The sequence below is a fragment of the Erigeron canadensis genome, chromosome 8 (assembly GCF_010389155.1).
Source record: "Erigeron canadensis isolate Cc75 chromosome 8, C_canadensis_v1, whole genome shotgun sequence".
NCBI classification, from domain to species: Eukaryota; Viridiplantae; Streptophyta; class Magnoliopsida; order Asterales; family Asteraceae; genus Erigeron; species Erigeron canadensis.
In genome coordinates this window covers 39,678,238-39,690,655 of record NC_057768.1, presented here as the reverse complement: position 1 = coordinate 39,690,655, position 12,418 = coordinate 39,678,238, and the positions used below count along the sequence as shown (strand labels likewise).

Below are 12,418 nucleotides of genomic sequence, written 5' to 3'. Positions count from 1 at the left end.
TTACTTAATAAACTTAATAGTTAAAAACTTAATTATTCAGTCGAATTTCATATATGTTTTTTTACCTAATAAACAAAAATAATCATGAATTACTTATATTTGACTTAATACATAAAAATATTTTTAATGCATTTAAAGCCTTAATACACTTAGTACTTATTGAGTAAAAAAAGAAATGGGCGCTAAGTTTGTTAAATTCCAAACAAACAGGACCTAAATATTATCGATGTTAGCAACATGGTGAATGATGATATCAGTCAAACATAAGATAAACTATTAACTGTTTAAGCGTCTTAATACCACTCGTCGGTAGGAATGTAAACAAGACGATACAGTTCGGGAGTCACCCGAATTTGACTCGTAAATTATTTGAAATCGACTCGGTCTTAGTCGAGTCGAGCTCGAGCTATCTGAGTAGAATTACGAGTCGAGCTTGAGCCTCAATATACCCTACTTGAAAAGCTTGCGAGCTTAATCGAGCTTGTACTTATTTACAATAGTACCATTGAATATTATATATTTTACATAATTTATATTATATCGAGGCGAACTTAATCGAGTCGAGCTTGAAATTGTCGAGTTTATAAGACTAATCTGATTTAAAGCTTATTTTTAATTTTAAATCAAGTCGAGCTCGAAAGTGTCGATTCGTAAAGCGAGCTCGAGCTCGAACTTGAAAATAAAGGCTCGGTCGAGTTTAGAGCTTCGAGTTTTACAATCGAATCGAGCTCGAGCTTGGTATTGTATCGGCTCGACTCTATTCGATTACACCCTCCTCATCGCTTTATGATCAGAAGTTTTGCTACGCCACATTTTAAAGTAGTTATTTTTGTTACGCCAATGGGCAATAGTTAATTAGCTATTTATTCTTCTTACGCCAACTACAGTAATTATCTACCAATAAACTAAAACAGGATTGACATATTCTTGAAACGATACGTAGCGTAATACTTGATCGACATGTGTCTTTTTAATTAATTTATTTTGTTAAATTAGTTTTTTTAGTTGTATAAAAATTCAATTTCTTTATTAGACTTAGACTTAAACTCCAACTCTTGGCTTATTAATACAAAAGATATTATAACATTATTTGATTGATCATTTTTTCATTAATAGATTGTCTATTTTCTTTTCTCAATTCTTCAAATACTATTATTTATATTAATTATAATAAGTTATTAACATGAAGACATCAAAAATTTGAGTTTACGATCCGAAATCACAAGGCTATTTGTCATCATCAATTATGCTTACAAGTTCTGATTTTGACGTGGTTCTAAAAATTTAAGGTAAATCCAAAATTCTAACTAAACATATATTATATTTATATCAAAACTGTTCATTATATTTTATCTTCGATCATCGATTTACTTTAACCACAAGTTATTTTATACTCACGAATCATGTATGAAGCATATTCGAATTTCTTTATGATACAATATATATAGCTACTGTACATCGTACGGGTATTAGGATTAGTAGTTCTAATATAAGATGACAATTACAAGGATACCCATTAATTGTTATTGTTTAAATACTTGATTCTTCTACATTTATCTTATGGGCTTGAGATTGTATGATACATGTTAAGTAGTCCATTGATTTTGTAATTTTAAAACAGAAAATGTTAATTACAGCCCTAAAGATTGTAACGTACATATAAAAATAAATATTTCATATAAAAAGTTTAATCTCTTAAATTTTATGTTAAGTGTATATAGTAGTATTTCATGTATATAAACTATAGTCTTTAAAGTTGTACTTTGTTTAAAAATTATGTATACATATATACACATATACATATGCTCATAATAATAATAATCTGTTTGATAATTTTTTTATAAAATACTCAATAAAGATCTATAAAGTAAATCCAAGTTACAAATTACCTAACATCCTAGCTAGTGTCAATTTGGTAGCCCTATAAAAGAGTGGACAAGACTAGTTAGACTTAGAGAGGGGGGAATCAAAGTAAATTGCCTACAAGGTAGGGCATTTGTTTGTTGGTGACAAGACGAGATATATATCATCATCATCTTTCAATTTCAATTCAAAGTGGACAGACAAAATAAACCAACCTGCTGCCTGCGCATTATTCAAACCACATGTACGTATGCAGAAAGACATGCATGGGCTCTCTGTGTATTAGGAGGATGAGTCTTATCACACTTGCCACAATTGTAACAATAAAAGTGTATGCATCGAACCAATCATTACACCCAATTCCGTTAATCATCAAACCAACTTCACATCTATTCAATTCAATTCAATCCAATTCATTTCTCTTTCTCTGTGTATATGCATATGTGTGTTTTTGTGCGTTTGTGTTTTGTACGAACCTTCATTCATAATTAAGGCAACTTTAATTTCAGGATCATCCCTGTCTATATGTGTGTGTATATATGTATCGTACGTATATATATACTAGATCGAGTTTAATTTTCTTAGATCTATTATGTACGTACGTAGATTTCCAACGAAAACTAATTAAATTCAATCTATACTCGTTATAAATGTGCAAAAAGTAGTGTAACCTTACTAATTAAATTCTATTATCTTGTTTTTTCTGAATCAAAAGTAAAACAAGTTAATGTGTCATCTGCTAGCTAACTGCTAACATATGACCAATAATCTACTTTTTTTTTTTTTTTTAACGGTCGATGATCAACATATGATTGATCTATTTATATATGCCTTTAAAACTTGGTTTTTGATTATATAAAAGTTTATATATAGATGTTATATATATATATATACTAGCTTTCTCATGCCTCATTATATCATATATAAAACAGTAAATGTTATTATTAACCTTGAGTGGTCTAGGTAGTTTTTCAGTATGGCAAAGTTGTTATACAAACAAGGAAAGGGGTAGGAATATGTGAGAGGTAATAGGGTAATTACTATAAAAGGAAAGCCAGGAAGAGTCTTATCCATGAAGGGACACTACCTTCTTTTTCCTGTCCTCAAATTCTGACCTTTGCTCCCTTCCATTTGTCTTACAATTAATTCAAACTTTTTTGCTCCACACATTTACTATCTAATCCAAGACTGAATATATATAATATTTACTTTACCATATATATAAAAATATTTAAATTATAACATGATAAAAAAAAAAATGTGGAGTGGTCAATTTGTAGAATTATATAAACGTAATACTTACTAAGAGTGGACAATTTGTAGAATTATAATTTGGGAACATTGTATGTGTCGATTTTTTTTCTAATTGCATTGAAACACTTTGGAGTATAACAGAAAATTTCTTTCCGGGCACTATTATATATCATAGCCATTATTAGTAATTTACATATGATATGATGTACTTAAATGATTTTCCATTTGGTTCACAAGTTTAAAATTTGTCTTTTATCACATGCATACCAATAAAATTAATATACATATAACATTATTATAAAAATTTTATTTGAGTGAGTGAAATGTAAAACAAACATTCCCCCTTTATTGTTTCGATTTGTCTAAGAAATGTTGAAGTTGTCATTAACAGTATGTAATCATTACATTACAGTATATATATAAGAGATGAGAATATAAGTCTGTCAGGTATTTAAGCTTACGTGTGGAATACTCACATATTATTTTTTTAATCCATAAGTATCATGGGGGCCCATGCATTTATTCATTAAACAAGAAATAATAAAATATTAGTATGTGAGGGGTTTCACACCTAAACTTAGGTGTCGGACAACCTTATATTCCCTTTTTCCATATATATATATATTATAGGGTGACAATCAAATGAGAACGAAATTAAAATGAGAACACTTAAAAACTACATTTTGATGCATTAAAAGTCCACAAAACTGACATAGTGTATAACTAATTATCATTATTTAAGTGTTTAGCAACACATTGATCCGTCTAAATAAAAAAAATCTCGTTTTTTGTTGGATGCATCATATTGATGAATATGCATCCAAGATGGATGCACACAAAAAAAACATGATTTTTTTCTATTTTGATGGATCAATGTGTTGTTAAACACTTAAATAATGATAATTAGTTAAGCACTATGTTAGTTTTATGGACTTTTAATGCATCAAAGTATTGTTTTTAAGTGTTTTCACCGTTCTTATTTTAAAAGTGTTCTCACCGAAATGTTACATATATATATATATATATATTTGGATTCTTTTAGTTTCCTATTAAAATGAAAATAAAATACAAAATACAATAATATACATAAAACATTCAATCTAGAGATATTCCAAGATCAAGAAATTTGACAAATTTAATTAATTACTACTCTTAATTTACATACAAATTTAATAAACAATCTTAATACAACCATCAGAACTATTGTTGACGTATATAAAAAAATTGTATTTTTCATATAAAGAACTTCTTAAATTTTATGTTAAATGTATAATTATTTTATGCATTTTCAGAAGGATATTGATTATATAATAATTTGGATAAGATTATATATATATATATATATATATAGGGGGACAATCCACGAGATCATTAACTTCCATATGACTTAGGGTAATCATGGATTCGTTGATCAGGCTCCTCTATGATTACCGAATGTCATACTTCCGCTAATGCCATCGTTTCACGTTGCAAGGGACAAATGACAAATGGTTCCAGGATTCCACACATCAACATTCATCACAACGATCCAACAATTCACGGTGTATCCCGACACTATTACGATCATCAATTAATAAGTTTATCAAAACCCTACAAACTCCGTTCAAACAAATTTCACATTCCAACCAATCACATTGCACACAAAATTCCCCTGTCATGCAAGCTAAATATGATGTGTTTATGCAATGGTCATAGTCTAGGTCATTCCACCTAATTCTCTACAACCACGGCTCTGATACCATTCTGTAACACCCCAACTAGGCGGAAACATGGAGCATTAATAGAAAAGCTCAGCACGACATGAAAATTAAGTAGAGACGACTAAATGCATTCAAGGATTAGAGCAATCTATACATAATTCAAATACGATTACAAGTTTCGGATCAAATAATGCACGAGGAGCACAACACCATCAATAGTTTACAAAAGATAGTTCAATGATGGCTAACAATCCTAGGCATAACCCATGAATGGTGCAATGAATCACGGATCCATAAAAGTCCAAGCTCAATCCTATCACATGCAATGCAATCATCCATCACGTCTTTGATTCACTTGATTACCTGAAAAGTGTACTAAAATGCGTCAACATAAAGTTGGTGAGTTCGTAGGTTTTGACTATAAGAACCAAGTGTCGGGATAACAACCGTTTAACCTTGATACGAACATAATTAGATCATTAAATGATCATAAAACCTTGAAACCTTGATTTGGATCGATAAACGATCACACACCTTGAAACCTTGATTGGGTCATTAAATGATCTCATAATTGGGATCGTTAAACAATCACCAAGCCTTGAAACCTTGATTGGATCATTTAATGAACCTCATAACCTTGATACGAACATATACAATCACACAACCTTGATTCACAATCCAAACGAGCACCTAACCTTGATAAACTAGCTAAACAATCATACGACCTTGATTCACAAAGCAAACAAACACATAACCTTGATAACTAGCCAAACATTCATACAACCTCGATCCACAAAACAAACAAACACATAACCTTGATAAAATAGCCAATCATTCATGCAACCTTGATTCACAATTAAACGAACACATAACGATCAACAAAACGAGTAAACACGTTGTACACTTTCCACCCCAAAATCATATAGAGAAAAGGGGCTACGAACTCACCTTAGCTTTAGAAGTTCGGATAAGCTTAAGCGGGTGAGCGGGGAGCACAACGATCACAAACCTATTACATCAACATCTTATCGTCACATTATATCCTACACTATGCCACAACCCCAAGAATGGTTTATAAGATGGATTTAGAACATTTGGTTAAAGATATAAATGTTTTGGTTAAACACGAGTTGAGGTTTGACACTAAATCTTGACGGAGAAAAATCAAAGTGTTACACGCGCCTTGTTAAGGATCATTAAGATATAAGAATAAGTTTGGGTTAAGCAATAAAGGATGAGACACTTTAGAACACAAAATATACATAATTAGCAAATATGTGGCACGCAGGAAATGCATGTGGTACATATTTGGCTTTTTCAGATTTTTGGGCAAATATGTGGCACATGCATACATGCATGTGGCGCATATTTGACTCTGTTGAGACTTTACACAAAAACTGTGGCACATGCATTATTGCATGTATCACACATTTAGCTATTTCGGATTTTTGTCAATTATGTGGCACAGGCACACATGCATGTAGCCCATATTTGACCCTGTTCGGAATTTACACAAAAACTGTGGCACATGCATGCATACGTGGCACATCTGGGCATGTTCTTGTTCAAAACGGGTTTTGACACTAAAATTGACCAAGTTAAACCTCAAATCAAAGTTCCAAACTTTACCACAACTCATTTCAAGAATAATCACACATGAGAAACAAGTTTTTACACAAACCTACTTCCAAAATCATTAGATATGACTCACAACACATTTTTGAGCTAAAACACATATATTACGCCCCAAATCGACCACCACAAGTTTAGATTAATAACGGGGAAGTATTCCACAATGTACAAAGAATATTTCAAGCTATAAAACACTTACCAATTCTTCCTACAACCTCAAATTCGGATTTAGGGCTCAAACTTAGATGAACACCTTAAAACTTGGAAATTCTTGGATATTGGATGATTATTATTACTAGGGTTGTATGATTAGGTTATTTTAACATCAACAACACAAAATTTTGGGATTAAATGGTGAATTTATGATGATCTTGGATGGTAGATGGGAAATTTAAGAGAGAAATAAATGAGGGAGTGAGAGAGAGATGTAAGAAATGAGTGGATGGTTGGGAGGGTGAGAGGTGTAAGACTTTGGTTGGGTCATGGGTATGGGTCTAGGATATGGGTTGACCCATGGATAGTTCATTTACTTACTCAACCTAGTTACACCACAAGTTAGCAATCGACCATTACATTAACGACCATTCGATCTCATAAAACACCTTGAATATCATGCAAACACAAGTTGACTAAAAACGATCATTATATATATATATGCATATTCACCTTGAACACAATTAAATCATAGCCAAACTCGATCATATATAGAGTAAACGATCATCATTAATCAAATGTACACAAAACTAACGGGTCAACAAAAGTCAAATTTCTCGAATGTTACAAATTGCTAACATAATACTAACACTACTAACAATTAGCCGTTCAAAAAAAAAAAAATTTCTGAGTCTCACAAAAGAACGATTTTTATCTCATGAAGAGAAGAGACGTCTTCCCCTGTATATTTGTTTTTTCTTTGCATGTACTTTCTATTCACACCATTTTTCGAATATTATATTATGAATTTGAACCCCTTATTTTGTGGAAGTTTGACTTCACAAGTAATTAGACAAGTCGAACTAAAGCATCATAGCTAGACACAATTAATTAGTCGAACTAAATCATAGACACAATTAATAATATTCGGTCTCAATGGTACAAATTAGGATTCGTGACTTTTCACTATTTTGAATTGCGTAACGATTTATCATTAAAGGAGATGAATTACTATGACCAACGTATTATCCTTTCTCCTTATTAGAAGGTTCATATTATCTATCTTTGACAACTCTCTTTTTCGTGTCGTTGTTGAAATTGATGACAAAGTAATATGCGTCTCCTTCTCATATATCGTAAGGATCGAAATGTTTTTAGAATAAAAGGTAAAGTACGTACCTTTGATCCTTGTTCTTAATTTGATGGGACTTGCCCATATATATTCTAACTACGTATACATCAATTGTGTATATGAACTACGTACAATCTTTAGATCAGAATCTTTCTTTTCCCGTTTATTATTGTACTTCCTTACAGCTAGCTAATTAACAGTGATCTTGACTCCATCAGTTTGTGATCATTTTTATTGCATGATATATATGTTTCGACGACTGATCATGCAAAATGATGAGTGATTTAGAGTCTACGTACTACTGTCCAAGTTGATTGGTCTCTAGCTCCATACATGCAGTTTGACCATTTATATATATCTTCAACTTTAACTTTTGACCTGGTTGTTGACAACACAATTTGATTACGTACAGTACTTTTTCAAGCTTAGGCATTTTCAAGCTTAATTAATTATGATCAGGATACTTTTTGTTTTTTACAGACGACTGCATTCGACATATCATAAGCTAATTAAGGAAATCAATATAGTAAGCTTACCATGCATAACGAGTCAAGTTTTGAGTATTATTCCTCCAGATAATAATGTTTTTGAAAGAATATAATAATGTTTGATTTATTCCTCCAGATGGACTCGAGCCCAGATTATTTTGCTATACAATATTGTCAACATAGACTTGAATATTTTCAGCATAATTAACATAGCTTATCGGCCTTTGAATATTCTCACATGACATTACAAATATTTGCATTTATTGCTCAAATTCCACTACTTGTACAGATGAATTTTTTGACATCCATCCTTGGGAATATACCACACACACACATATATTGTGCTACCTAAATCTTCATCTCAATATCGAACTCATTCATCTATGCATGGTTTAATATGCTACCTAAGCAACCTAGCTAGTGTAGCTAATGAGTAAGAAATTAGCTTTGATAGGCCGGGTTCAATTAATAAATAAAAAGAGGAGAAAAAAAGGACCATATTCAATTCTCAGTCAGCTGAGAAGAAAAATATGAGGACGGGAAAGTAAATGGATCTTTTTTTCTTTTACAAAAAGATAAAAATAACTTGAAACACATTTTTTAATGACTATGTCCCAAAACCTAATTTATGTATCTTATTTATCTAATGAGATCTGAATCTTATTGTGAAATTAAAGGTACCATCAAGAAATCTGATAACTGCCAATGATGGTCAGCCCAGTAGAAGCACTCTAAGTTTTACTCAATGTTTTGAGTTTGATTCTGAATACTTGTAAAAGTCCATGGTCAACATCTTGTTGTTTAACGTACGTTGAAAGGCTTCATCATCATACGGTGAGATTTTCCTAATGTCGTATGACGACTGAATATTTGGGGGAAAAAATATCTGACAACTAGGCCACCTTGTTTTTCAAAAGCTTGTCAAAACAACCATCATATTCAAACATATATGTAAAATGATGGAACATAAGTAAATCGTTTGGAAGCCATAAATGGGATGTACTACTCTTGACATTAGTTGTAGAAACCCTAGAATTGTCTAACCAACTAGCTTCCCTAGCCCTACGTTTTACTCTTTATATATCTCTCCCTTACACATTAAAACCCTAATAAACCTTGTTCATATGCCATCTTTGATATATACATATATATACACAGTAATCATCTTAACACAAAACCTATATCCATTGATTAAACCTCACTATTTCAATTCATCACATGATCATGAACTTTGAAGTGCAAGCTGAGAGGGTGGTAAACATGGATCCACCGGTTCAAATTCCTCCGGATCAACATCTTTGTTACGTTCGTTGCAACTTCTGCAGTACCCTTCTTGCGGTATTTCCTAGCCTCAATTTATATACTCATCGATAAGATAAAGATCATCTCATGATGAATATTAAACATGCATGAATAATTAAGTAATTATAACAAGCAAATAATAAAACAATATATACACACATGAGTCATGACACATCTATATATATATATATATAGATCAGTGTTATATACTTATATATGTGAAATACTCGATCGTAATAATTAAAGTATATATATATATATAGATAATGAGATGCTGGATGGAGAAGTTGAATTAATATATATAATTGCACAGGTAGTGATACCATGCAGGAGGCTGTTGGATACAGTGACTGTGAAATGTGGACATTGTAGTAATGTATCATTTCTCACCATAAGGACTACCTCTCCCCCAGCAGCTGATCATCCTCCTCCTGTTCAACCTCCTCTCCTTCCTCCTTTCCAGGTTTATTTATATATATATATTAATTTCCTTTAATTCATAGCTAGTATACATGTTTGTGTTCTTAATTTGTAACAATAATAATTAATTCACATATATACATTGAATATAATTCTGTTGACTGACCGGTCTAAAAAGAGAGCTAGCTAGCTACTTAACTTTTTATATATAACATTATTATGTAAAAGGTTACTCATGGCTAGCTAGCTAGATATTACTTTTGACTCTTTTTTTTATTTATTTCTGGAGTCTTTCTCTTTGATATACATATATAAAAGTACAGCTAATGAACCTAATGAACATGTGAAACGAAAATTACAAACTATCTCGATCTACTGTCTCTAAAAACCTAATGAACCATGCTAGAAATTTTATTAAGTCGATCATCTAATTTGTGCGTGTGTGTTGAATGCTTGCAGGCTGGTTTCTCCAATAATGATGTGATGAAAAGCAGGGGCCAATCTTCATCATCTTCATCGTCCGTCACATCTAATGAACCAACCTCCCCAAAAGCTCCGTTTGTCGTCAAACGTACGTACTAGCTAGTCTCACTTCCATTTTCTTCAATTCATCAATATATATATATATATATATATATCTAGGTGGTCTTAATTAGTTTTCTTCGATCAGTGTATATATAGTAGCTAGCAATTAAACATGCATATATATATTAATTAATTTGCAGCACCTGAGAAAAAACACAGGCTCCCATCCGCTTACAACCGATTCATGAAGTGAGTTTAATGAATTTCAACAAACTATATATCATGTATATATCCTCGACTTACATAGCTTTCCATTTTTAAGTTTTTAATTATTGAATGTTTGAATAATATTATTATATTAGAGAGGAAATACAACGCATCAAGGCTTCGAATCCTCAGATTCCTCATCGAGAAGCTTTCAGCACCGCAGCAAAAAATGTAATTAAATTACGTACATATATATTTTTCGATTAATTATCATGAACTAATCAATCTTCACATATATATCGATAGATGATCTTTGAATCAAATGAAATTAATCCGCGCGCATTAATTAGCTAGCTTTTATAAAGTCATGTGATCATGCATATTGTTAATTAATGTTTGCAACGAACTGAATGCAGTGGGCAGGGCATGTACCAAATGGATCTATCTCTGCTGCTGGGAGCCTCTGCACTTCTGTAAGTAGTAGTGTTCTACTAATTATTCTAGCTGCTAGCTATACATTAATTATAATTACTTGTGGTTAATTAATATATAATAAGAAAACTTACGTACATTATTCAAATGATAATACAATTAATAATCATTAGTACGGTTTGCCCCCATACAGATCAGTAGTTAACTTACTTTATATATATATATATATATATAACGATGTATCAAATTTTGTTAATAACTTTTGGACTCTTTCGATATCTGTGATCAAATTAACCGTGCCATCAAACCTCTTTTAAGGATCGATCTTAATTACGTATATATGTTTTTGTATGTATTGTAGGGTTTTGATCTTTCAGGATTGAAATAATAATTACCAAGTATGGCCGGGTTCTTTCGAAGCGCTACCTTAATTGAAGAAATAGTTGATTTAATGATCTTGGGTATTTGCTTAATTGTGTTTCCAGTACTATGTAGCATTTAATTAGCTACTTATATTGCATTTTAATTTTCGTATCAACTTAAGAGACATGCTTGTTTAATTATTATTTAGGTGTAAGAATATGATCGATCGAGTGGCAGTCGATCTAGCTTAGCTACAAATCTCGATCGTCATAATAATTATTATCTTATTATTAATTAATTAGTTCTTTGAAAAATCGTATATATGCATGTACCCTTGACGACTAGAGTGTGGTTAATGTATCTTGTGTGTGGTTAATTTCTTTGTAAATATGACTTATAAGAAAGACGAGTGGAGTACTAAACTTTCTAAAAAATCGTGATAATTAACTCATGGAATTTATAACTGTACGTACTATTTAAATTTCTATATAGATTTAAACTAATATTTTTAAAAATCGTGATAATTAACTCATGGAATTTATAAGAAAGACGCAACAAATTAATACTGTACTATTTAAATTTCTATATAGATTTAAGTTAAATGTTTATATAAGTGAGTTGCTAGCTTGAAGAATATATGCAATATCAATTGCGCCAGCTTAAGGTTTTTGAGGGCCTTAAACGAAATCATTTTTGGGGGCCTTTTTTATTAACATACAAAACTAAGATAACAAAGAAAGAAAAAAAAAAGGGTACAAAACTAAGTCATGTACTGCAATTTACACTACCAGATTAAATAACGAATAGAAAGATAAATTTAAGATTATATAGTTTGTATCTGATAATGGTGGTGAACTGTAAACAATTGCAAGAGATGAGAGAGCTATGAATTACAAAAACAATAGACTAGACAACAATAAATAAAGTATTGAAAATTAGGATAATAA

General features: G+C 31.2%; 1 protein-coding gene across 1 annotated transcript; it reads left to right on the top strand.

Annotated features, from left to right (window-relative positions):
• Positions 1-9,432: 9,432 nt before the first annotated feature.
• LOC122580418 (protein CRABS CLAW) lies at positions 9,433-11,533 on the top strand. Its single transcript, XM_043752684.1, has 7 exons — positions 9,433-9,560; positions 9,838-9,987; positions 10,404-10,515; positions 10,670-10,718; positions 10,832-10,907; positions 11,093-11,149; positions 11,470-11,533. The coding sequence occupies exons 1-7, from the start codon at positions 9,441-9,443 to the stop codon at positions 11,494-11,496; spliced, it is 591 nt and encodes a 196-aa protein (XP_043608619.1). The 5' UTR covers positions 9,433-9,440; the 3' UTR covers positions 11,497-11,533.
• The last annotated feature ends 885 nt before the right edge of the window (positions 11,534-12,418 follow it).

Coding starts and splice junctions, on each gene's coding strand:
- LOC122580418 (XM_043752684.1), top strand. CDS start 9,441: ATGATCATGAACTTTGAAGTGCAAGCTGAGAGGGTGGTAAACATGGAT. Junction 9,561..9,837: donor TCTGCAGTACCCTTCTTGCG/GTATTTCCTAGC, acceptor ATAATTGCACAG/GTAGTGATACCATGCAGGAG. Junction 9,988..10,403: donor CTCTCCTTCCTCCTTTCCAG/GTTTATTTATAT, acceptor GAATGCTTGCAG/GCTGGTTTCTCCAATAATGA.